This window comes from Sphaerodactylus townsendi, linkage group LG01 (assembly GCF_021028975.2).
Source record: "Sphaerodactylus townsendi isolate TG3544 linkage group LG01, MPM_Stown_v2.3, whole genome shotgun sequence".
In the NCBI taxonomy this organism is placed as follows: Eukaryota; Metazoa; Chordata; class Lepidosauria; order Squamata; family Sphaerodactylidae; genus Sphaerodactylus; species Sphaerodactylus townsendi.
The window spans coordinates 180,576,938-180,603,819 of record NC_059425.1 but is presented as its reverse complement, the minus strand read 5'-3'; the positions used below and the strand labels follow the sequence as shown (position 1 = coordinate 180,603,819).

Here is a 26,882-nt window from a genome sequence, read left to right as displayed (position 1 = left end):
CAAGCCCGACCATTTCTTCTGGATTCTCAGTGCTGCTTGACAAGGGTTAAATCTGAATTTCCTTTTTAGGGGGACCACGGCCCCTTCCGCACATGCAGAATAATGCACTTTCAATCCACTTTCAATCCACTTTGCAGCTGGATTTTACTGTGCTGGGTAGCAAAATCCGCTTTTAAACTATTGTGAAAGTGGATTGAATGTGCATTATTCTGCATGTGCGGAAGGGGCCATCCCATTTGGGCTCTAGCTCAGATCACTTACACGCTATTATTTCTCATGTATCCTTGACCAAATCATTGAATTGGATATAACAATAGCAGCACACTTTGACTAGTGGAATTAAGACAATTAATGGACGGGTTTCTGGGTGAGAATCCACAAGGACTGTTCTTTCCCCCAGTGGGCGGGAAGATAAACAAGCATGAGCCGACCAGCAAACTAATTAAAAGAAAGCCATCAAAAGTCTGAGGTCTATACTTTTTAATATTTTTAAACTAGCTACAAAATGTCAATCACGTCACAAACTGACAGGAGACAGAAGGAATTTCATAGTACATGCGGCAACTATACTTATTTCACAATTTAATCTAGATTTCATTCATGTAAAGTTATTTTTTTCTCTTTTTTGTTGTTGTTCAAATTAATAACTTAGCTACTAAACATCGCAGTGATTTTGGTGTGCATAGCTAGTTAAGCAACAGATAACTCTACCGATAACAAACCACATAGGGAGAGAGAGAGAGAGAGAATGAGAGAGAGAGAGAGAGAGAGAGAAGCTAGAAAGAGAGAACCTTATAAAAATTACATTTCTCGGCAACATTTCATGATAGCCATTCCCCCTGAAAAAAGACGGTCTTTGAAAGCAGCAAACTCTATATATATATTACACCTATTTCTTATTTGTTGTTGCTTTTAAATTGTGTGTGTGTGTGTGTGTGGATGTGTGGATGCGTGTGTTGTCACGGTTGTCCTTGACATAGTTTCCAGCCAAACATTTAATTTGCTGGCAATGATTGAATAGTGAGTACCAAATCCATCTCTGTTTGAAACCAAAAATTAGGAAAAGAAGAAGAAAAAAGAAGGGGGAAAAAAAAGAAATGAACATGGCTCATAACTATAGATATCTATTTATATATATATATATACATCACTTTATATATATATATAATTGGCAAGAAGAAATAAAGTGGCACTACTTCAAACTTGCTGGTATAGCATAGTCCTTACAATGTCCCAATACAGAGCATGCACATTCTGAGAACTTTTCGGATGTCACCGTTGATGTTACTGCCATGGGAAGGTCTCAAGTTAAGGAGTCTAAAAGAAGCCTATTTTCTCATGCAATAGATGCATAAATCACACCACTTGTAAGTTTTTGTTGTTGTTGTTGTTTTTTAGTGCAATGCTTGTTATAAGTTATATAATTCCACATCGTCTAATCATGAACTCATAACAACAGGATGACAGCAATGGAGAGGAACTGAGAAAGAACACCAAATCCTCAAGTGCTTTTTGGAAACAACGAGACACTCAAAAGAGGAAGGACTTCTGGTAGGAAGCTCTGTGGAATGTTAACAGTTTTACAAGAACAATACTGTAGAGTTCAAAGTTTAACAGCACGGTCGAGCATTCCTACAATGTTGTTTTGTTTTTTTGTCATTCAGCAAAACATCGTAATTGTTTTTTTTATTGTTTGAAAAAAACACACACAAACCCATCCAAAAAAACCAAAAACGAAACCCAGACGGACAGAAAGAAAGAAAGGAAGGAACAGGTAAACCCCAACAGACGAACGGTATCGTGAGCGATAAGCCATCGGATCAGTTTACTATATACAACCTTTGGAAAGAAAAGAGATCTGGAAAAATAAACATAATTTACAAGTATCATTTTTGGAAAGCTGACAACCCACACGGGACAACATTTACAACATGGGGGGGGGCAGAAGGAGGGGTGATATGTGGAATGTGTGCAAACCTAGTCAGTAAATACCATGATGAAAGCAGAAGGTGCTGTCCTGGGGGACAGGGTCTTGAAGAGCTTTTGGTGGCCGAATTTAGCCGCTGCCGAGCATCTTTGTGGCACGTTGATTGGCCTCGTCGATCCTGTTTTTGTTGGAAACAGCCTGGACGGGAGGAAAAAAGAGGGAAAGAAAAGGGAGGGCGGGAAATATTTTTAATCGCAGGAGATGATGTGAAAGATACAATAGCTCTGCAAATGTCTGTTCTGGGGCATCTGGTCCACCAGCCTAGATTCTGTAGCACTGCCAGCTCCCAGTACCAGAAGACTGGTCCTGTTTGCAGAGTACCACCAATGAATTAGGAACCAATGGTGCTTTTGTTTTGCTTGCCCGATTTTTCGTCAGGTCGAATTTCCTCCTGTTCGCGGCGGTCTGTTCCTGCGCTCCCTTTAACTGATGTGTAGCGGATCGGTAAAACAAAGGGCGATTTCCCACTGGCGATTAATCCTGGGATAGTCACCCAAAATATCCAGGTTCCTGAGAGATCTCCTCATAGCCAAAGCGCGGAACACAGATCAGTCCCATTTCTGGCGCTCCCCCCCCCTTATCACGGGATTTTCCTGGGCCTGCTTGTATATGCACCTTTTTGGAAAAAAACAACAGCACTCCAATGGGAGCTAGTAGGAGATGGGGGCTACACATTTGAGGGTCCATAACTTTGGCCCCCTTGACTAAACTTCACAAAACCTGGATGGTATCAGTAGGAAACCCTCTTGATGATACCACCCAGGTTTTGGGAACTTTGGTATAGGGGGTCCAAAGCTATGGACTCCCAAAGGGGGTGCCCCCATCCCCCATTGTTTCCATGGGAGCTAATAGAAGGTGGGGGCTACACATTTGAAGGTCCATAACTTTGGCCCCTCTAAACCAAACTTCACCAAGGCGCTTGTATATGCAACAGTGTGGAGTGTGGAGTGCAACAGACGCTGGGAAGCAGAGGTGACTGGCAGGTCATCCCTTACCTTCTCCATGATCCTGTCGATTTGGCGGTTCTGTGTGTCAATCTCATTGCCCATATCTAGGGCCATGTGGCGGAGGTTTCCAATCATGCCACTGACTTGTTCCAGGTTTTCATCCATCTCGCCTTCCCGAGCATCATTTGTTACCCTGTAGGTAAATAAAGAGCTGAGGTAAGCTGATCTCGATCGTAAGGCTATGTCCTTCTGGACCAGGGCTCCCTTTCTTTTTGGAATTTTAAGATGAGGCAGCCGTCACAAAATGGCTGCCTTGGGCAGAAAAACCTGTCACAAAATGGCTGCCTTGGGCAGAGGAACCTGTCACAAAATGGCTGCCTTGGGCAGAGGAACCTGTCACAAAATGGCTGCCTTGGGCAGAGGAACCTGTCACAAAATGGCTGCCTTGGGCAGAAGAACCTGTCACAATAAGGCTGCCTTGGGCAGAAGAACCTGTCACAAAATGGCTGCCTTGGGCAGAGGAACCTGTCACAAAATGGCTGCCCCAGGGGCTGTGAACAATCACAAAATATTGGGAGGCTCAACAAAAGGTGACAAAGTTGTAAGCCAGGCTGGTCCTGAATGGAAGCTCCCTGTGGGCAAACAGGTGGCGTCTCCTGGAGTCTTCTGACACACCCCCTTTGAGGAAAAGCCAAGATGGGTTCTTTTCGGGGGGGGGATTTTTTGGGGAATAAGCAATATGATCTAGGAGGTACATTGGCAGGCACTCCAGCACTCCAGCGCCAACAAGCACCATGCTGGGGTTCCCTGACTCAGACTGTTTGGTTTGTTCATCCATGCAAAAGACTGCTATTGTTCACTTGCTTGTCAGATTATAATTTCAGGGCCTGCAGTAGAAGAGTAGCTAGATTCAGGTCTAGTCACACCTTTGAGACCAACAAGATTTTCAGAGTCAAAGTTCTGTCAGGTATCTGACAAAGGGAGCTTTGAATGGCTATTATGGGTTTTCTGGGCTATGTGGATGTAGTGGTTAAGAGCAGGTGTACTCTAACCAGGGGAACCAAGTTTGATTCCCCGCTCTGCCACTTGAGCTGTGGAGACCTAACTGGTGAACTAGATTAGCTTGTGCACTCCAACACATGCCAGCTGGGTGACCTTGGGCTAGTCATAGTTCTTTGGAGCACTCTCAGCCCCACCTACATCACATTTGTTGTGAGCAGGAAAGGGCAAGGAGACTGTAAGCCCCTTTGAGTCTCCTACAGGAGAGAAAGGGGGGATATAGATCCAAATTACTCCTCGTCCTCCTCCTCCTCTTCTTCTTCTTCTTCACAAACAATTTCAGAATCCATGCCAATTTTCTTATCATGCACTTGTGTCGTCGAAGACTGCTCTCAATTTTTTTTTAAAGAAAGGAAAACTATATATCGCTGGCAGGATGAGCTGAGTGCAACCATGTACTTTTCTGGCTGAAAAAGCACCCAGAATCGGAGCCTGCAAAGCAAACGCCCAGGATAACCTTCACCAAATAGCTGCGTGCACGGAGAATCCCTGCAGCACAAAATGTCTAGCGCAGGAGCTTTAAACTCAGGTGGGAAGAAATGGCAGGTGGGAGGGAAAGCCTTTTTCTCCTCCAATGCCTTTTTTTGTCTGTGCTGTCCGAACAAAAAATTAGGAGCCAGGGTTTTTTAAAGATGTCCCCAGGATGTCATATTTGTACTGTGCAGAATGGACCTCTTAGTTTCCCCTTGTGCAGATTTCACTTCTCGGGCTTGCAACTAGACTTTTTGTTCGGAGGCATCTGCGTAGCCTGTCCACAATCACAAGGAAGAAAGGGGGGAGGTAAAGAAAGGAGGGAAGGGATTGGCACTGGATTCTGAAAAACAGGGATCTGATCTCACATTCGGAGAGGTGAGCCTGGGTTATCCTCCAATTACCCTCGTTTTGTTAAGGGCTAATTATTAAAAGTGGATCTTTTCATGCTTGCTCCACTGGATATAGAGCAGGGATCACATGGGGAGGGGGGGTTGGACTAGATCAGGGGAGCCCAACTCTGGCACTTCAGATGTTCATGGACTTCAATTCCCATCAACCCTGCTGGCACGGCCAATTGGCCATGCCAGCATGGGCTGATGGGAATTGTAGTCCATGAACATCTGAAGTGCCAGTGTTGGACACCCCTGGACTAGATGATGATGATGATGATGATGATGATGATGATGATGATGATGATTGTTGTTGTTGTTGTTGTTGTTTATATTTATATACCGCCCTCCCCAAAGACTCATGGAACCTTTTGTTGTTGTTGTTGTTGTTGTTGTTGTTGTTAATAATAATAATAATAATAATAATAATAATAATAATAATAATAATAATAATAATAATAATAATAATAATTTGATTTAATATACCGCCCTATCCTCGAAGGGCTCAGGGCGGTGTACAAGATAAAACATCATATATAAAAAACATAAATATAGTTTAAACAACAGTTATATCCTAAAACAGTTATATCCTAAAACAGCGTCCCATGAAACCCTTACATAACCCTCCCAAGAGAGAATAATGGGTCCCAATGGTGTGAGGGACCCATAGGAAGCAGAAGGGAGGGGGCTGGGGCACCCTCAGCGGCTGGTCTCTCCAAAGGCCCGATGGAATAACTCAGTCTTACAGTCCAAATTATTAGAATTTCCTGTATTGTGCATGGGGGTTGGACTAGATAACCCTTGGGGTCCCTTCCAATGCTGTTTCTATGTCAGCTGCCCGTTTCTGAAGAACCACGCCTACATCAGCATGGAACATCCTTGGAAATGTTTCAGACAGCTGGACTGATTAACTCAGCCCATGCCACCTAGGAAATAAACAACCACAAAACAAACCCTCAAATGCACACGTACACAACAGAGACCATATGGAAACGCTCTAAATATGTCAGCGACAAGAAAAGGAGAAAGACTGGATTAAAAAAAACACCTCACCTGCGGATAAATCCACCGCTGATGGCCATCTGTTCTCGCTCATCCACGACACGCGCCGGCTGGCTGGCGACCACGCCATCTTGGTTGTTGCCCCAAGCTTTTTTATAAGCATCACTTGATTTAAGCCTATACAAGAACAGAAGGTGAGTAACGAAGCACGGAGGGGGAGAAACGACTGCAAACGAACACAGACGGTGATTTCTTCAGGCTCAGAGCTGAGTCAAGCAAATGAGTATTTGAGAACGGGGGTGAAGGGTAGGCAGTCTGGCATACCGATATATCATAAACCTGAACAAAATTTTTCTTTTCTTTCTTTTTTTTTGCCACCACAACTTCGAACTTTTATTTCCAATGGAGTCAATGGCCATTGTCAAGTTATCCAAATATTTTTTTTTCCTGCTATGGCTGGTTTGAAATAAAACCACACAAAAACTCACCGGAACTAACCTGTATTTCATGACACGTGTGGGTTTGGACACAGAACACAGAGAAACATACTGCCAAGACAGACATGGAAACGAAACCGTCAAGGATAGTATGTACATCACATCACAGCAACGTACCATTTTAGATTTGAAAACATAACGCACACAAAGATCCGGATCAGTTTCCAAGACAGGACCACACTCCGGGTTCTTTTCCTGAACGTGTGGCTCCAATATAACATCAGATCCCTGTCTTGTTAACAGTCGGGGCAATTTGGGTGGGCTGTTTGAATAATATATCGGTACTTAGCGATAGTCACCATACATCCAGAGTTGATGTACAAACCTTTGTCCACAGAGACAAAAAGTAAAATTAGGCCGTAGTGGGATGAGTGCAGGAAAAAGAAAAAGAAATACAAGCACGTGTAGCAGTTCAGCATCAGAAAGGGAAATTCCTCTAATATTTCCTTCATGCACCAGCTACAGGCATGAAAAAGAAGTGAAGCATTCTCAAGAAAGCATTGCTGCCCCAGTGCTTGGACATTCTCGTAATGCGCTAGCAGAAACAGCCTACACAGCCAGCCGGGCACAGACAAAAACCGATCACCAGCTATGTCGAGAATCTGAAATGCTAGGCCTGGGAAGGTCTCTCGGGAGGAGGCTAGCTAAATCCAATGGTGCAATGTTTCAGGGGAGCCGTCATTGACTGAGCGGCCACAGAGAAATTAAAATCCAGGCATACCAGTAGTGATCAATCATATTAATAGGCGCAGCATACTTGCGGGACTTTTTAAAACTGAAACGGTCTGAGATCACAAATTGGACCTGACGGCGTCTTGTTGTCCCTGAGAAAGAAACTCAGTTTTGGGAAACCTCTCGAGATCAAAACAGAAATGGCCGTTATTATCGAGGTTTTGTTGGTATGCAGGGATTTGGGCCTAAAAAAACTAGCTCTCCAGGCTGTGAGGTAGACGTGACTTCCTTGAGGGAATGAGAAAAAGCTAAATTCGTGAAATGCCGTTCGTCATGTTTCCAGCGCTGCCGTTACCTAAAGGCTCTGTAACGGGACTCGGCCTGCTGCAGCCATTATGAAAGGTCACCTGACCAAAAGTAACGGCAGACGCCATCTCAGAAAGTGGGTTTAGCAATGATGTCACCCGCCCTGAACATTGCAAGACAGAGGAGGCTAATAGATCGCTGCGGTTCTCAGTGGCCTTACTAGGCAGCGAGTTCAACTGGACACAATGGGGTTTATTGCTGAGCAAATACACTCAGGATTTGCATTGCACGGTGGCCATTTTAAGTCTGCTGATTTGGAAACATTAAGCTGCGTCCCTCTGCACACTTAGGAATAAGGTCCGTCAGTAGAAATTAATCAAATAAACAGCTCTGGTTATTACTCATCAGACTTTCACGAGGAAAGGTGGATTCACATGATATTTTAACCTTGTGTTGACTGCACAGTAGTGAGATATTTGAAGCTCTCTTCAGATATTGAGCTAAATTCTGTGAGAAAATGGTGGATGGAGTCCCGGGCCTCAGCTGTAAGAGATCTGGGTTTAAATTCCCCGTTGAGCCATAAAACTCTCTGGCTAACTTTACTACCTTCTTCTAACCTATTTTACCAGGATGTTCTGAGGGGGGAAACAATGAGAAATTCTATGTAATGTTCTGAGCGCCTCAGGGAAAGGGCGAGGTAAACAGATTGGAGAAAAAGATCTGTCTTTCTTCATGGTGCTGAAACCTGTGTGGTTTGCACCCCTCCATATTCTGCTTCACTGTTCAAAATACAACAACATCAGAACTGATTTGAGAACTGTATTACCAACAGGATTTATGCTCCTTTCTGATAAGATAAAAATGGCTGAGCTTCTAAATAACACTAATGCTGAAATCTCTGAAGCTGTTGCTACATTTTTTACTCTGTGTACTGCAGGTTGTGCAATAATGATCTTCTGATTGTATGTGGAATTCTTGACACACACCGGTTTTATGCCTAATAAAGGTTTTGGATTTGGATTTGCACACCTCCATTCAAGTTAACAGAGGGATTTTGAAAAACGTTGCTTCAGGAGAACCTGATTTAAAAAAAAATGCACTCCTTTATCTATTCAACTGTCACAGCGAACCACAGTTTCAAAACGATATGTCAGCTTTTAATTAAAACCCAAACCTGTCATGACAATGAATGCAAGTTTGGTACGTGAATAATCGGAGCCACGCTCCTCTCCAGTTGAGACCAAAGTGGGGGTTTTCCTCCCTAAATACAATCCGCACTGACTTAGCAGATTCCTGCCTGGCTCTTGAAAGATATTTTTTTTAAAGTTTCTTTCTGAAGTAACCTCTCCTAATATCCACAACTCTTAACTTTATGGGCGTCCACACTAAATTGAACACAGCCTGAGGTACTGGTTAAGCACACTCACGCATGTGGAGTTATTAGAACTGGAAAAGTGTCATGGGGGTATATTTTTCGTCAGGAGATGCCATGACAATACTGTAAGACCAATATATTTGGAAAGGAGTTTCTGGCACCAGACACATCCTACAAGGGTGACTTCCAGTGGTTCCCTATGACAGATATCTCTACATTTATGTAGTCATAAGAACATAAGAACAAGCCAGCTGGATCAGACCAGAGTCCATCTAGTCCAGCACTCTGCTACTCGCAGTGGCCCACCAAGTGCCTTTGGGAGCTCACATGCAGGATGGGAAAGCAATGGCCTTCTGCTGCTGCTGCTCCCGAGCACCTGGTCTGCTAAGGCATTTGCAATCTCAGATCAAAGAGGATCAAGATTGGTAGCCATAAATCCACTTCTTCTCCATAAATCTATCCAAGCCCCTTTTAAAGCTATCCAGGTTAGTGGCCATCCCCACCTCCTGTGGCAGCATATTCCAAACACCAATCACACGTTGCGTGAAGAAGTGTTTCCTTTTATTAGTCCTCATTCTTCCCCCCAGCATTTTCAATGTAGGCCCCCTGGTTCTAGTATTGTGAGAAAGAGAGAAAAATTTCTCTCTGTCAACATTTTCTACCTCATGCATAATTTTATAGACTTCAATCATATCCCCCCTCAGACGACTCCTCTCCAAACGAAAGAGTCCCAAACGCTGCAGCCTCTCCTCATAAGGAAGGTGCTCCAGTCCCTCAATCATCCTCATTGCCCTTCTCTGCACTTTTTTAATCTCTTCAATATCCTTCAATGTGATTTTGTGTTGAGCCATCTGAGTTGTTGGAAATAGAGGCATATAAACATTTTATTTAATTAATAAAGGCTTACTATGCACATTGCCCAGGTCTTCTCTGTGTCCCATAGAGCTTGGCTTTTTGGGGGGGAATGATTTACATTCATATAAAAAAGACACCTATATTCTTAGAAGGGCTTTGCTCAGAATCATTCAGATTTCTAAATCTGCAATTTCCTGCATAGTGTAACTTTTCTCAAACCCAGGACTGACTTATTGCTGTAGCTTGCCAGTGAAGTAACAGAAGGCCCAATGGCTTCTTAGCAGATAGAGAGCTTGGAGCATGAAGATCTAAGGCCCCTTCCGCACATGCAGAATAATGCACTTTCAATCCACTTTCAATGCACTTTGCAGCTGGATTTTACTATGCAGAATAGCAAAATCCACCTGCAAACAATTGTGAAAGGGGATTGAAAGTGTGCTATTCTCCATGTGCGGAAGGGGCCTAAGGCTGGCTCTAGTAGTTGAAAGCAAAGCTTTTCATGAACTCACCTAGTTCCAGGCAAACACACTCTGATTGTATGCTGGTCTGTGAATGTAATAAAGATTGGTGGATTGATTCTCTGGTTGAAGCTATACTCCTCTATGAATGTGACTATGGATGGATCCACACATCATTAGGTATTGTGCTATTATGGTGCTATCATAATCAGTCACCTCAAGATTGTCTTGTCCACACAGGGAGATCCAGGAAGTGACCGATTACAGGAGAACAATATCCAATGATGTGTGGATCCAGCCAAAGAGAAAGAAACCAGAGCACAGAAATACTGAACTCAGACTCTGGCACATATTCTATGACTCAGGTGAGCAACTTCTGAAAGCCTCTTGAGAAGGCATCTGAGAAGCTTTCTCCAACTTCAGTGGTTCTTTATCCTTAGTAAGTTAGACCGATCCCAAGGTAGGACACAGGGCCATTGTGTTAGTGACTTTTCTTCCAAACAAATGAGAGCCACTCCTAAATATTCTTTCAAGGAATAGCTTCTGAATTACAGGACTGTGGCCCTTTCTGCATAACACAAATAAAATGGTCTCAGGCAGGAAATAAAACGTTTCCTTCATGGCGTTCCACAAGGTTTTTAGCCCAAAATTTGTCATTCCCTGCCTGAAAATGTTTTATTTGCATGCTGTTCCCTAGGGGCTCTTTCTTGAAATCATTTTGAATATGTTTTCACTTGCTGTGCGGTCTCTTTAAAACGTTTCCCATGCCTCTCCACAGTCCTCAGACCTCCTCATTGGCACATTTTCTGTCCTTGTACCAGCCATCATGAGCTGTATTTCCATCAATTTTTTTTAATTTAGGGGGATTGTGTCAGCACAAGGCTTTGAAGCATTGGAGCCATGGAGTTAAAAAAAGAAAGAAATAGAATGACCACAAAATGGCAGCCAGGAAACATTTCCAAGGGAGTGTGTGAACAAACAGAGGCCGTTTCCGCATGGGCCAAAAGCGGCGGCCTGGGGGCGGTAAAAACGCCGCCCCCAGGCTGCCGTTCGCACAGGCGGCGCTGCTGAAACGCAGCAGTGCCGACCTGGCTGCCCTTCCCCTCCCCTCAGGCTGCCCTAAAAAACAACCCTTTAAAGGGTTGTTTTTGAGGGAACAGCGTCTTCCCGGCGGCGCGGTGCGAACAGCACCTCCGGGAACACGCTGTTTCCCTTCCCTTTCCCACTCACCTTGTCCCCGTCGTTGGCCTGCTGGCCTCCGAAGCCCCTCCCTCCGACCCCTGGAGGTCAGAGGGCAGCGTGGGCGGGGCTTCGGAGGCCAGCAGGCCGATGACGGGGACAAGGTGAGTGGGAAAGGGAAGGGGGCAGAGGCGGCTCCATGCGGAGCCGCCTGTCGTCCACCAGCCTCTCCTGAGGCCGCCCGCACGCTTGCGTGCGAACGGCCTCCGCCCCCACGCCGGCAAAATTCTTGCCGGCGTGGGGGCGCCTGGGGGCCGTGCGGAAACGGCCAGGGTTTTGAAAATGTTTTGCAAAATGTTGTCAGGGGCTTATGCAGAGAGGGCCAACGAACCCAAGGCCAAACTGCATTAACTCAAAGCACCTTTAAATATGAGTAAACATAAAAATGCAGTTAGTTTAATGTGCTCCAGTGCTTAACTCCCAATACTTTTGTGTTGTGTTAAAGGCAACGTGCACAGGAAAGCTACCCAGATTCCAGTTTTGTAACAGTCATAACTTACTTGTATCTCTCAAGATGGGATTACGTTAAAGCAGTGGTTCTCAACCTTCCTAATTCCGCGACCCTTTAATACAGTTCCTCATGTTGTGGTGATCCCCGACCCTAACATTGATCCATTTGACAGATGGAGAACACTGAGGCAGAGAGTCTTAGGCGACCCCTGTGAAAGGGTCATTCGACCCCCAAAGGGGTCCCGACCCCCAGGTTGAGAACCACTGTTTTAAAGTACTGATTCAGGTTGTAGCAAATCCACCATCTAAGATGGATATATTTTCCACCAACGGTCCTCTCTGCCTATGTGTGAATGGGCAGCCTGAAATTTGTCCAGAGGGTCCAGAAGAGTGCATAAGACCGGGTTCATAAACTGAATGTGACATGTGCGGTGAATTTATGCGCATACACATACAGATGCCGTTTCGAGTTGCGTCCTTTTAAATGCATTTTAAGTCATACCTCCATGCGGTCACTTTAGTGCATGATAAAAGCTGCCAACCTGAAAAAGAAGCCTCTTCTTTCGAGTTCTATATTCTCATTCCCAAGTCCCACGCATCACACTGTTATGCTGCATTTTCGTCGTACGGCAACCGCATGCAACCAAAGCTAGCACATTTCAACATTTCTGTGTAGTGTACTTTGCTTTGTCCACTTGGGAAATGGCAAGTCACAAAATGTGTCCAGTTTTCCTGACAGTTTTTTTTAAATTCCCTACAGCAAAATTTCTGTTTCCCCATAGTTTGGTGTCAAATAAGAAGGCTTCTCTCCATATCTTTGGTAAGAACCACATCTATTGAGAGAGGCAGTGGTCGTTCCCACCAATACATTTCCGTTTCAAATGATCTCTTGATGAAATTTGAAGCCATTAAGTCGTGGTTAACAAAGTAATGCCCTTTAAGGCTCTTCGGGAAACTGTCTTCTGATAGTACTGTAATTTTTGAAGATTTAAGTGGTTTGTACTATTTGGTACACACTCAGCAAAATGTTGAAATTTTCACCATTCCCGTGTTGACAGTGGACGTGTCACTATGGTATGCCTGATTTTAATGCGGCTACAGTAATCCGGCTGAGTTATCTACACCAGCAGTTCCCAAACAATTAACCCACAAGCCACTGTTGATCGTGGAGGCTACGAGTGGTTCACAACCGGTTTGTGGAACCGCATTATCCCAGCCTTACGTGGTTCACAAGAGTGCCCATCCGTGGAGGGAAAGTGAAGGGTCAACAGTCAATGGTCGCCGTCACTTCCCCTTCTCTCCTGGGACTGGTGTGTCACACGTTTGGTTGTCAGCATTCACACTTCCAAAGGACAACACCAGTTTTCAGTTGAAGCGTATATTACGAGAAGGATCGCGGCCGCCATTTTGGGAATTTGAATGCTGACCGTTCCAAGTTGAGCATGGACTGGGAGGAATTTGAGAGGCCACGCAAGAGTGGTTTGTCGGTCCTTGGGAACCTCTGGTCTACGCTACGAGATGAATGCATCGGAACCGGAACTGTTCTCTCTGCATGCCACAGACTCATCCTGTCCAGGTGCCTTTAGCAAGGATGAGCGTCACAAGGCTTCGCACTACCGTACAGCCTTGGGTGCTCAAGAGATCAGGCAAGCAGGCAGGCAGGCAGGCAGGCAGAACCTACTTGTTACATGGACAGGCACAAAGACCACAGAATTTTCCTAGGTCCGTCAAATTCTTTTCTGCTTCCTTCATGTCCTTATTGATTTGGTCCATTCCCTCTTCGATGCGTTCCAGTTGTTCTGATTAAACACCAAGTATTTTTTATCCCCACAGTATGAAGCAGATGGAAAGGGACAAAGAAAAAGAAAAGACAAAAAAATAAATAAATAAAACTTGAGACATTCACTCGTGACAAAGAACTGGACGTTACAGAGCAGAGCTGGTACCCAGTACCTACTTGTTACAAGGACATATGAAAAAGCCGCAGCATTTCCCTAAATCTTTTAAATTTTTCTCGGCCTCCTTCATGTCTTGGTTGATATGGTTCATGCCTTCTTCGACACGATCGAGTTGTTCTGGTCAGGACAAAGGGATGACAGGATGGAATGAATTGCTTTTTTTCTCTCTCGTCTGCAGCTTGTTTGCTTGTCTTTCGACAGAACGCGGCGGATGGGCAACCAAATTTGCGACGGCGCTTCAATGCATTAATTGCAGCTGATGCATTGAAGCGTGAATGGAAGCAAACCCAGAGGCTGACAATGACGTTCTTGATTATGATGATAAAGCACAGATGCATTCATAGATGAACCATGGAATGAACTGAACTTCACTAACGGGGAAAAAAACGTGAAAATGGAGGAGGAGCGGTCACGAATCCCTCCGAGCTGCGAAACATAATACAATACATTCAGCTACTAAAACGTAAAAGAAAAGAAATGGAGTTATTACCTTCTATTTAAGCACATTGATAAAAGATTTCAATGGACCCCTTTTAGGGGAACATATTGACATTACTGCCACTCAGTGAATGTCTTTGATGATGACGGAAAATGCGATTGGCTGGATTTGAGAGCTGGTGAAAAAGTTTACAATTCACAATGGGATTGAGAATGGATATGAGAAGTTGAATTGAAATCCATGTCCAGATACAAACTTTTTTTCAAAGACTGAGGCTCTTCAGATCTGAATTTTTGGCTACGGTCCCTCTCTAAAGAAGAGAAGACCATGGGTCTTATATCTCGGTCAGTGGCATTGTTCTATGCCAGGAATAGCCGCCAAGGAGTACAAGGAAGAACGTAAGAGACAGGACCCAATTCAGTGGCCAAAGAAGGGGACAGCTATGGGACTTGACATTACGTGCTGTTTTGCTGATACTTCATGAGGTGCATAGCAACTCAGATGATCTTCCCATGGCTTCTAGGGCATCATTGGGTCCATATGATTCCTTTTACTTTAATGGAGTTATACCTGATCTGCATCATTATAAGGTGACAAGATTAAGCCCATCATAGTGGGTTTGTATGCAAATAACAAGTGACCTTCATGAACACCAGTGGCCTGGTACTTAGTCCAACCCCGACTAATTATGGGGCATGTTTTCACAAGTTGGCCGTGAATAATTTCTTCTTCGAGCTTTATTTTTTTTAATTTTGCAAAAGTTATGTCCAATAGCCCAAATCAGAGATCAGTTAGGTTGCTCCAGCTTCTCAGTGGCCTCATGTTACTGTCAGCCCGTTCCCTTTACTGGCGCACCATCGCTTCCCCCTCCATTTAATTTCTCAAACACTGTTTGGTGGCCAAGTAGAAAAGAAACGTTTGAATCAAACAGGACAGACTAACTCCAGCTGCACAGGGGAAAAAAAGAAGCAGCAATATTAGTATCAAGGTCTGTTCCGTGCTTATTTCCGGCACACAAACCGAAGAGAAGACGCACGCCCTTGCCTAGAAATTAGGAGAAGAAAATGGCACGTGTCACAAATGTTGCAGTAGTCCAGTCCTTGAAATTAAAAGGAGAGTTAGGAGAGAAGAGGGAGAAAATAAGAATTGTAACTGTCTTCAGGAAGGGCCTTCTCTGCTTTGCTTTTCAACAAATTTCTGCATGGAAGCGGATAGATAAATAAGAGGTTCAGAGAGATTGACAGCGTAAAAAGTGATGGATTTTACAGTCAAGAAGGGTGTGTAGGAGAAAGAGTTTGCCATGGGTTATATCCAGATAGGACTGGTCTTTGTGGGTGTGAATTAGAAGCACTGGATGACGTTTTCTAGGGTGGGTTGTCTTTGGAGATATTTGAAGAGCTTGTTTTAAGCTTTGGTTGGAAACTTTTAACCCACTCCAATCTTGGACAACAAGCTAGCTTAACTCTCTAACATCAAGCTTCTTAGCGGGTCCTAAGCCACAATTACACAGGAAGGCAATTGTCTTAGAATTGCTAACTGTCATAGAGAAGGCAGAGCTGCGTTTCTATGAGCGAAGAACTTGTCCCGTGATTAAAAACCATATGAGTCTCCATATCGAGAGGTCGAAACCTCTAAATATCCAGAGGACAAAACCTCTAAATACACCTCCTCAACTCTGCTTCTGTCTTCCCCAATGATTGGGAGGACATTTTTAGCCAAACTTCTTTCAGTCAAGCTTTTTCAGATAAGCATCTATTTTTTAAAAAACAAGTCTTTCTCTTTTGAAGCAGCAAGAGAGTGACTGAGTAGGACACTTCTCTCTCACTCTGTGTGTGGAGGGGGGGAGGGAGGGGAAGAGAATATCAATGAGATCATGCCTTTAAGATTTGTTGATAGATTGAGTTGGAAGGAGCCAACAAAAAGAGGAGTCCTGGTGGGACTGGGATACCTGGCTTCTGCAGGACAAGCACCGAGCTGCTTCCTCACCTATAGTCAGAGAAACACGAGGAGAGCCCTCTGCAAGCCCACTGTGCAGAGAAGAGTCCCGAGGTAAGTCTCCTCCGTGTAATCAGCCTCTGATGGACTTTGGCGATACCCAGCTGTATCACACCAAATGCTCTGTATGTAGTTTTGGCATGCGATTGAGACAAGAGAGTTTCCCACAATGCAGATTAAATTTCCTTAAATATGAAGTGGTCCCCTTGAACCTAGATTTGGTAAAACAATCCAATCAAAGAATACATGAGGGTTCTCCAGCATGCACGCTGCAATCATCGAAAGATTCACTCTGCCTTTTTATCTATGTTGGAACAATTTTGTTTAAAGTTCATTAAATAATCCCTGTTTGACACTGGAAAAGATGTGCTTCAGGTTCCCATCACCAATAATCAGATTTATATTTTACACTGATGTAGATCGAACCCCTACAAAGAGTCTGCCACGTGTGGGCACCTCCTCCAACTAATAATCTGTAAATCAAAATTATTCTTTTTTTAATGTCTTAGGTAAACAATCTGAACTTACCTCCTTGCTCATCCAACATAACCAAAGTCCTGATACCAGCATCTTTGCTCTACGTTCCAGTAAGAGGTGCAAGGTGAGACAAAGAGACAGAGATAGAAAAAGAAATTAGTGAAAGAACAAGCTGTCCTTGATATGGAAACCAAAATTGAGAAGATCACAGACCAACCGTGAAAGGGGTAAGGGAAATCACAGGAAGCACTCAGATTTACAAATAGCATCAAAGAAATTGACCATTCCCCATTGCACCAGTACCATTAGGTATGGATGGCAAAAGGGGCGGGACAAGGTTTTCAATTCATTCGGAAACGTTAGTTCAGTCTCATCTCATGAGAACTGGTACTTTGAAATCAACGAAAGAGGTTCAGGGAGGAGGAAGAGTGGACAGGCAGGGGAAGTAAGCAGAGAGGAGACCAGAGAAGCAAAATGGAGCCACGGATCAGACAGGGGCAAGAGGGAGGGAAATTCTTCTCTCCCACAAGTCCTCATGGGGAATTCCGAGAATGATAGTAGTTAGTAAATGCTTAAAAGAAACCAGTTGACTAATGATACAAGAGTAAATGACCACCCAGGTATTGCCTCTGCATATTTATTTTCCCAGTTCTCTCCTTCAGCTCCCTTCTTTTTGGTTAACCACGATCTGGGTTAGTCCCATGGTATCACCCAGTCATTAATTTATTCACTTTAAGGAGGAGGAGGAGGAGGAGGAGGAGGAGGAGGAGGAGGAGGAGGAGAGTTTGGATTTATACCCTGCTTTCTCAACCATAAGGAGTCTCATAGCAGTTTACAGACTCCTTCCCTTCCTCTCCCCACGGCAGACACCTCGTGAGGTAGGTGGGCCTTGGCCCCTTCCGCATGTGCAGAATAATGCACTTTCAATGCACTTTGAAGCTGCGCGGAATAGCAAAATCCACTTGCAAACAATTGTGGAAGTGGATTGAAAGTGCATTATTCTGCATGTGCGGAAGGGGCCTAAGAAAGAGTTCAGAGAGAACTCTGACTATCCCAAAGTCACCTAGCCAGTGTGGAATCGTGGGGAAACAAACCGGGTTCTCCAGATTAGACTCCACCGATTTTCACCACACTGTATTGGCTCTCCTGCGGTCTTCCTTCCCAGCCCCCTTTGCTCATTCAAGCTTTGAAACTTCTTACACTGGCATTTTTTAAAAAAATCATGGCTGTTTTATAGCTGCCTCCAGGCACTCTGCCTTCCATTCCATTTTTGATTATCAGAAGAAAAAAAAAACCTGGGGTAACTAGCTGCATTTAAAAAAAACTGATTTTTTAATATATATGGGTTGGATTTGGTCACCCTTTCCATTAGTGATAAAGAAAGGAAGGACTTCCCTTCGACTGCTAAAAAGGGTATTCCGTTGAGCATCATGGGACTAAATGCATATGGGACTGAGAATGGCTGTAGTAAGGATGGGTTAAGTAGTAGTAAGGATGGGTTAAGTAATAATGAATGGAGAAACTCCTATGGAGGGAATGGAGGGATCCAACCCTATGTTCTTTTCAGAACATTCCCAAAACATTTGCAGGGATCAATGGGAAGACTTTTTCATGTGAGAAGACATCCTAATCTAGCTAATACCTACTGCTGCTATGGGGTTTATGGTGAACACTTTCTTCCCACTAAATCCATTGGGTAGACTTGGATAGGACTTTGAGTAGACTTGTTTAGATTTCAGTTCTACCCTGTTTCCCCGAAAATAAGACCGTGTCTTATATTAATTTTTGCTCCCAAAGATGTGCTATGTCTTATTTTCAGGAGATGTCTTATTTTTCCGCTCCACAGCTGCATGCTCTGGTGTTCTGTTCGACGGGCATGCTTCCAAACAAAAACTTTGCTACGTCTTACTTTCAGGGGATGCTTTATATTTAGCACTTCAGCAAAACCTCTACTACATCTTATTTTCAGGGGATGTCTTATTTTCGGGGAAACAGGGTATGTACTCTTACTTGGAAGTAAGCTTCCCTGGGGTCCAGGTAAACATGTTTAGGACTAGAATATTAATATTGCACATATTAGCTTCCATCCCGAAAGACCCTGAAAGGGGAGAGGCGAGATATTACATCTAATTAATAATAATAATAATAATGAATCAGGTCCAGACTGAACTAGAGACATGAACCCAAAGGGCTCACAAGAGGAGGCGTCTAGTCCAGGCAAGCTTGCTGCATACAATAAAGGCATCTGGTGCTAAGGCGGGCTTAAGTAGTACTGAATGGGGAAACTGGGTGGATCCAACCCTATGCTGGATCTCCATCACAATTTCCCCCCCTATCCTGGCAAACATTCTATCAACAGGTGGGAAGGGATCATGGTTGTACAGCCAAAGGAGAAGCTCTTCTGACAGAGGGCGTTTCCCCACTTACCTTCTGCCCCGCGCCATTCTCCCCAAGTAGTGCGGGGTCCCCTGGCACTCCCCATTACAGGGGCGGCGACAACACAGCCGCCCCGACGCGGCCAGTGTCGCGTCCCCTCAGCGCGCAACATTCCTGGCGCCTTTTGAAACGGCGCCTTTTGATGACGTGGGGAAGCCCGGGCATGCATCAGAAATAACGCGCACTGGGAGTAGCGCACAGCAACCACTCACCCAGGTAAGTGGGGAAACGACCAATGATTTAAAGTAGATTGGCATTTCACTCTGGTTGAGCCTCCAAGTGCTCCCAGACTATACGTTGCTGATGGAGGTTATTTTTGCTGACTGTAGAGCAAGTTTTTCTTAGCTTTCGCCTTCCCGGTTATTGGGGACCTTAAATTTGACAGGTGGACTGGAAGGGCCTAAATTTGAGACCTACTAGTTCTGAATAAATCCAGAATCAGCTGTGTGGGTGAGCTGTTGAGCTCTTGGAAACAAACCTCCCTCTTTTCTTTGTTTTTCTCCTCTTTAGTCTTTCTTTTTCTTTTCCTTTTTTATTCCGTTAATGTTTGTTCAAATCTACTATTTTTATTTTTTTTTAACATTCTTTCCTTTTCCTGTAATTCTTTGTTGGTAAAATAAAACTTTTTTTTAAAAAAAGAGATGTTCTTCTGAGGGGGAGTGTCATTTTTTCAAAGATTATTTTGCAACAAATGTCAGCAGGTGCTTTGGGGGAAATATCCCTGCTGAAGTTTGATGCTGCCCTGAACAAGCGGGTCATGTTGAGGAACCAACCATTTTCTTCATCCTTACCAAGAGGGAGATGAAAAACCGCCACTTGTACAGAAAGGTGACAGGTATTTCTCTATGACTCATCAGAAAGAGTCCCGACTCTGTGACTCATCACAGAGGAATCACAGTATGATGACATGACATTTTATGGAGATGTCACTCTCATGCATCTGGGAGCATCAGACTGTCACTCTATGCTTTCTAAAGTGGGCTGTTAAGAGTTGCTAGGGAAGCATATCTCCGGCTCTAATACATTTTTTACCCTGTGCTTCCTTCAAGGAATTCCAGCCAACATTCAGGCTATCCCTTCCCTGTTTTATCATCGGCCGTTTCCACTTAGACACAGGTGCAGGCCATTTGCCCATGGCGACACACACCTGCCCAGGACTGTTCATTGCCTGAGCGAGTCTGGTAAAGGCAGGGAAGACAAGCAACTAAATAGCGTCCTTCCCTAGCGACCGTACCTTCCCTAGAATATTTCGGAAATCACTGTGAGAGCAGGGGACACGCCTTCCTTCCCTGCGCGACAGCTCTGGAGTCGCAGGAGCGGGGGGGGGCATGCTCCTGAGGCCTGGGAAACCGGCATGGGAAGACAGAAGGGAAAGAAAGTAATCGGGAAAGGGGGGGACAGCTTCTTCCAACTCCACCTACGTTCACATGGCAGCAGCTGGAAAACGCTGTTTTCCAAAAACCTCACTCAGGGAGTGAGGTGGAAAAATGACGGCTTCGCACCGCTGGGGGGAGCGAGGGCGGCGTGGCTGAGATGCAGCTGTGCCTCCCATGTGAACAGCTCCCTAGGCACGGCGTTTTTGCCATCCCTAGGGCACTGTTATTGGCCCGTGCAGAAAGGGCCATCGCAACAACCCCATGTAACAAGCAACCATCTATTGAAGTTTGGGTTAGGAAAGGTTGGCTACCCATGCTTATGGAGAAAACCACAGCTACTAAAGTTGAGGTAGCAGGCGAGCACCTATACCGTTTGTAAAAAGGTAGTCCATAATTTATTGGAACAGAATTAAAACAGAAGAGCAGACTACGCTTGTGATCCTCAGCAATACTCAGTAGAAGCGTTGCTTGCTGGGTCTGCATGCCTACTTATCCCGCACAAAGATAAAGCAGCAGCGACAGAAAGCATTTCAGTGGCTCTTTCCACACAAACCTTTTAAAATGTTTTGAGGCAGGAAATAAAAATGTCTCCTCCGTTGAGCTCCGCATTGTTTTTTACCCACAAATGTTTTATTTCCAGCCTCAAAATGTTTTAAAAGAATCCCCTTTTTAAAACGATTCTTTGGTGGAAATGTTTTGAAAACGTCTTCTGTTGTTGTTTGATCTATTGACTATGTTTCCCACGCTCCCCTGAACTTCCTCCTCGGCGCCATTTTCTGAGCTCACTCCGTTCCCCCTTGCTTGTTTATTTGCAGCACTTCTGTGGGGGGGGGGTTAATTGGGGGCAATCTTCAAAGCATATGAGGAGCAGAGAATTGCAGCACAAGGTTTCGAAGCATTGAAGCATCGGTTCAACACAGAACTTAAAGAAAAAGAAAAAGTATAATGTAATGACAGCTAGGAATAGTTTTGAGGGAGTTAGTGTGAATATACATCACTGTAAAGGGGGGAACTGAAAACATTTCAGAAACGTTTTAGGTGATTTGTGTGGAAAGAGCTACTGGGTGGCATTGGCATGTACAGCAATTAAAACAACCCCTTCTTGTCCCACTTAGATGCATAGGAAGGGTGCCCCACATATGACAAACTCTGGCTTTAAGGGTGGCGGATGGATATGCTCTGTGAGTCCTTTGCCAAACCTAAGAACGGTGCTCAGGAAGGCCACAATATAGATCAGACAACCTTGATGCCGCGCTTAGGGAGATTAGCCCAGGTTTGCTTCGCTCTGAACTTGAAGGATTAACCTTTGTAAGCCACCGGGTTGTTTCAGGAAACCTAGCTGCCTGCTTATATTCCCGATAAAGCATGACATCCTTACCTCTTCAACCAGCTGCAGCATACGACGGGTGCTTTCGAGTGACTGAGGGGAAGAAGAGGAAGAAGAAGAGGAAGAGGAAGAGAGAAACACAAGTGTTATGATTGGCATGCCATTTCAGCAATGAAATATGTGCACCTTAAACACGTTGAATGCACATTTCAAAACAAAACAAATATTCATATCCATTTTTACTTAAAGGTCATTTGGTTAAAGTATGCCTTGAAAAATGACTTCGCAGTTGATAATCCTATGACTTCAAAACAGGTGGCCAGGTTTAGTGCACAGTATATAAATCACACAGGGCCTTTCCCCACTTACCTTAAGCCCCGCGCCACTCTCCTCAAGTTGCGCGGGGTCCCCCAGCACTCCCCACGACAGGGGTGGTGACATCGCAGCCACCCCGACGCTGCCGCTGTCGCGCCCCCTAAGCGTGCGGCCCACCTAAAGCGCTCTTGTAAACGGCGCCTTTTGATGACCCCGTGCAGAGCACAGAGTCATGGGGACGCCCGGGCGCGCGGCATAGGGGGGATCTTGGAGAGTGGGGAAAAGCCCACAGAGAGTTTAAGGCTGAATGTGGTGAAGATGCAATTTAAAATCTCATTTTTAATTTTTTTGATGTACTGTATGTTTTATTGATGGGAATTGTTTTCAATCCTATCTTTTGATTGATTTCCAGAAACTTCCTAATTGTATGTTCTTATGCTGGTCTATGACCGCAATGAACTGACTGACTGACTGACAAGAGAGAAATAAAGATCATTCCATTCCCAGTCGTGTTCTAGCAGAATAGATCCAGTGGGATCAGGTGAGAACTTCTGCTTGGGATTCAAACAGAATACGTCATGGGAAATCTTCTGTTAAAGTTCTCAGTGTTTGAGGCTGAAGGGGATGAGCAGTATTGTTAACACTGATAGATAGATGAGTGATGGCTTTTGCGTGACAGGTGAAATTTATTTATTCGTTTACTTAAAATATTTTTATGCCATCTTTCCACCCAATCAGGGTTTCCATCGGAACAAATTAGAAGTACAAGTGAGAAGTACAAGTGAGTACAAGTACAAGTGAGACGTACAGCTATGCCCTCATGCATTTGGGATTATTAGTGGCAAATCCCAGAAGGATGTAAGAATAAAGGACAGGACCAGAGGTGGGATCCAGCAGGTTCTCACAGGTTCCCGAGAGTAGGTTACTAATTATTTGTGTGTGCCGAGAGGGGGTTACTAATTGGTGATTTTGCCACGTGATTTTTGCCTTAGTTACGCCCCTCCTCTCAGCAGTAGCGCGCAGAACTTGAAGCAGTCTAGCAGGAGGTGCGCTGGCGTGCGTGGCAGCCTGCGCCTGCGTGCATTCGTTTCCCGCTCAAGGACCGGCTAAGTGGCTGCGTCCTTGCCACAGCCCCGCCCAGGAATGCCCCGCCCAGCCCCATTGGTGCTATGCCACAGTTTGAATCCATGGGAACCTGTTACTAAAATTTTTGGATCCCACCACTGGATAGGACATACACAGATTGGCTCGGATCCTGCATCTTCATCCTGCAAAAGTGGTCTTTTCTACATCCTTCTTGCTCTAGGCACTTTGAACATTGGTCTTATGCAAGGGGAAAGTGCCTAGTGTCAGAGGAAGTGAACTCCACAGCACAGGAGAAGTGCAAGCAGAACAAAGGCAGGCGATCCCAGGTGTTATGTTTAGAAAAGGGTACAAATGACACTTTCCAAATAAAGCTGGCATAGCCATGGTTCTTTCTCTGTGGAAGGAACTTTGCTGGGGGGGGGGGGACTTGGGGATTCCAGAATCCTGCTCTGTGATTACCCAGTGGAAAAGGGTCCAGTTAAGAAGAAGAAGAAGTAGTTTGAATTTATATCCCCCCTTTCTCTCCTTCAGGAGACTCAAAGGGGCTTACAATCTCCTTTCCCTTCCCTCCCCCACAACAAACACCCTGTGAGGTGGGTGGGGCTCAGAGAGCTCTGAAAAGCTGTGACTAGCCCAAGGTCACCCAGCTGGCATGTGTGGGAGTGCACAGGCTAGTCTAGTTCCCCAGATAAGCCTCCACAGCTCGAGTGGCTGAGCGGGGAATCAAACCCGGTTCTCCAGATTGGAGTGCACCTGCTCTTAACCACTACACCACTGCTGCTCCCTTGAAGGGCCCAATAATTGACCCCCTGAACTGCAATCATCCAATCAGAAGGTTTGCTCAGCATTCCCTCATTGGTATCTCTCAAGGAAGGACAGGCAGTATGGAAGAGCCAGACCAAAACAGACTGCCCAATCCCCCACTGATGTGTAGACTCTTTGCCTGAAGGCCACAGGCTCTGTGCGGTTTTTGTCTCCCCATTTCTGCCCCCATGCGCCTCACCTCATCGGTCATCTGATCAGCACGCTGCTGCATTTCTTCCAACTCATTGCGCATGTCAGCATCCTCGGCCATTTTGGCTGCAAGTGTGTCGGCAGGAGCCCTGGGTCACGAGTTCGCCTTTGCCCAGCCTGCAAGGGAGAACAAGAAGGAAAGAGGGACCTTAGGAGGAACAAAGTCAAACATTTGTGCATGATTTGTGCTTATTAGGAGCTGGCAACATTTTTAAGATTCAAGAGCCAAATGATGTCAGAATTCAGAGTAAGAGATCAAAAAAGAGCCAATATGATTGGATTCACGGGCCCCTCCCCTTTCCTCCCCTCCCTTGCATGCCACCCCTCCCTCCCCTCCCTTGCATGCTACCCCCTCCCCTCCGCCTCCCTCTGCTAGGGTGGGTGGGCCAGGTCCAGATGCCGGGCCCGCTCCCCTCCCCTTTCCTCCCCTCCCTTGCATGCCACCCCCTCCCGCCCCTCCCTTGCATGCCATGCCTCCCTCCCTCCCCTTGCATGCCACCCATCCCCATCCCTCTGCTAGGGTGGGTGGGCCATGTCCAGATGACGGGCCCCTTTCCCCTCCCTTGCATGCCATCCCTCCCCTCCCTCCCCTTGCATGCCACCCCTCCCTCCGGTAGGGTGGGTGGGTGGGCCAGGTCTAGATGCCAGGCCCCTCCCCTCCCCTGCATACCACCCCTCACTCCCCTCCCTCTCCCTCTTAGCACGGTTCGATGCCCTTCCATCAGCTTTATGGGAAGGTTGATATGTCCACATTCCCTATGACCTTTGCCACTGTCTGTGCCCTTTCCGCACATGCAGAATAATGCACATTCAACTCACTCTCACAGTTGTTTGCAAGTGGATTTTGCTCTTCCCCACAGCTGTGAAGTGAATTGAAAGTATATTGAAAGTGCATTATTCTGCATTCTGCCTTGTGCTCCCTTTCCCATTACATAGGTAATTTACACTTGAAATATTTATGATGGAATTCATATCAAATCTCTGCATCAGCTTCTCTCGTCACAAATAATCTTCCCCATAAGAATTTCTAGTATGATCTTCTTTTCACATACATGAAATCAAGAACCGTGACTCGCAAAAGCTCAAACTGAAATACATGTGTTGTCAGTCTTTCAGGTGCCACTGGACTGTCAACCAGTATATGAAAACTGTTAGTGTAGCTGAAAAATAGGCTTGCCAACTTCCAGGTGAAGGCTGGAGACCTCCTGAAATGATAACTGATCTCCAGACTACAAAAAACCAGTTCCTCTGTAGAAAACTGCACCATTGGCATTGAAACCAGTTGAGTTCTCTTTGAACCCTGCCTCCCCAGGCTCCACCCCCAAATCTCTGGGTGTTTCCCAAGCTGAAGCTGGCAACCCAATTGAACTACTACAGAGGTCATTTCTCCTGGAAAATATGGCAGCTTCGGTGGGTGGAGTCTACGGCCTCACATTCCCAATGGGTTCCCTCTCCTCCCCAAATTCCATCCTCTACAGCAGGGGTGTCAAATTCGCGGCCCTCCAGATGTGCATGAACTACAATTCCCATCAGTCCCTCCCAACATGAGCATTGGCTATACTGGCAAGGGCTGATGGGAATTGTAGTTCATGAACATCTGGAGGGCCGTGAGTTTGACATCCGTGCTCTACAGACTCTGCCCTCAAATCTTCAAGAATTTCCCAACCTGTACTTGGCAACCCCACTGAAAATATACAATTTAGTATTGCCAGTAATTGTCATGTTGATTAATAGTCCCATAAAGATTCTGTAGCCCCATCTCTGGTTGTTGCACGCCTTTTATTAGGAAGTGGCAAACACAATGTCTAGCAGGAAGTTATAAATATGCACGGATGCACACCACACCGTTGTTTCAGTGCATAAATTTGCACGTGGTTCGCACGTGGATTGCTTAAACTGTTCACCTCGCTCACTTCCCTTTCTGCAAAGCATCTCCAAGAAGTGCTTCTGGCCCATCAAAATCTTCGCTTGACTTTCCCTTAGCATTCGGACGATTGTAACATCCTGCCTACTCTCCAATATATTCCTCCAGTAGGGCTATTTGAAAAAGAAATCAACTCCTGAAACATTGATTGTCTTTTGTTAAGGACCAGACTTGATTCTGTACTGAACCACATTTTGCTCCAAATCTCCAACCTTTTTGGACACCATTGGAATTCTGACCCATCAGTGTGTGGCAGCCGCAGCCACAAAATGGCCGCCACAGATTGTTGTGTGATGGGGTCAGCTGCTGCCCAAGCAGTGTTTCTGAAAAGATGTACAGCCGATCAAATCTCCAGTGGCCAATAGTCCCACCTGGCCCCACCCTCTTTCTACAAACACTTGTGGGCACTATGGGACCATGTTCAAAACACCTGCTCCAGAGCTATATACTGCTGACCATTTTGAAAACAACTTATCGGTGAGCGGCCTCCTCAACAAATCTTTCCCAATGACCTGCTTGTCAATTCTGGTTCCTTCCAAAATGCTTTTTGATTCGTGTCTCTCGCCGGCACATTGTTTCGACGGTGGCTGGCAAACACTCATTGCTAGTTCAAGGTGATGCTGTTCTATTTCTGGGCTGTTAGTCACCCTCTTCGATAAGCACACAAATACAAGCTTTCTGCAATCACGACGAAGCAAACTGATTCATTTCTGTTTCCCGAGTGGGCCATTTTAACCTTGGCTGAGAACCGAATCCCATGAAAAGCTGAGATTCGCCAGCAAGAGGGGCTTGTACCCTATCCTGAACACTTGGGACTTCTCCCAA

At 45.3% G+C, this 26,882-nt stretch overlaps 1 protein-coding gene across 1 annotated transcript in view; it reads right to left on the bottom strand.

Annotated features, from left to right (window-relative positions):
• Positions 1–465: 465 nt before the first annotated feature.
• Positions 466–26,882, bottom strand: part of SNAP25 (synaptosome associated protein 25) — a 93,597-nt gene continuing 67,180 nt past the window's right edge. The window contains exons 2-8 of the mRNA XM_048501146.1: positions 24,123–24,250; positions 21,770–21,811; positions 16,631–16,679; positions 13,392–13,509; positions 5,910–6,035; positions 2,983–3,127; positions 466–2,125 (exon numbers count right to left, since the gene is read on the bottom strand). Coding sequence (XP_048357103.1) covers positions 2,057–2,125; positions 2,983–3,127; positions 5,910–6,035; positions 13,392–13,509; positions 16,631–16,679; positions 21,770–21,811; positions 24,123–24,194 — 621 coding nt within the window. The 5' untranslated portion in view covers positions 24,195–24,250 and the 3' untranslated portion in view covers positions 466–2,056. The remainder of the gene's footprint in view (positions 2,126–2,982; positions 3,128–5,909; positions 6,036–13,391; positions 13,510–16,630; positions 16,680–21,769; positions 21,812–24,122; positions 24,251–26,882) is intronic.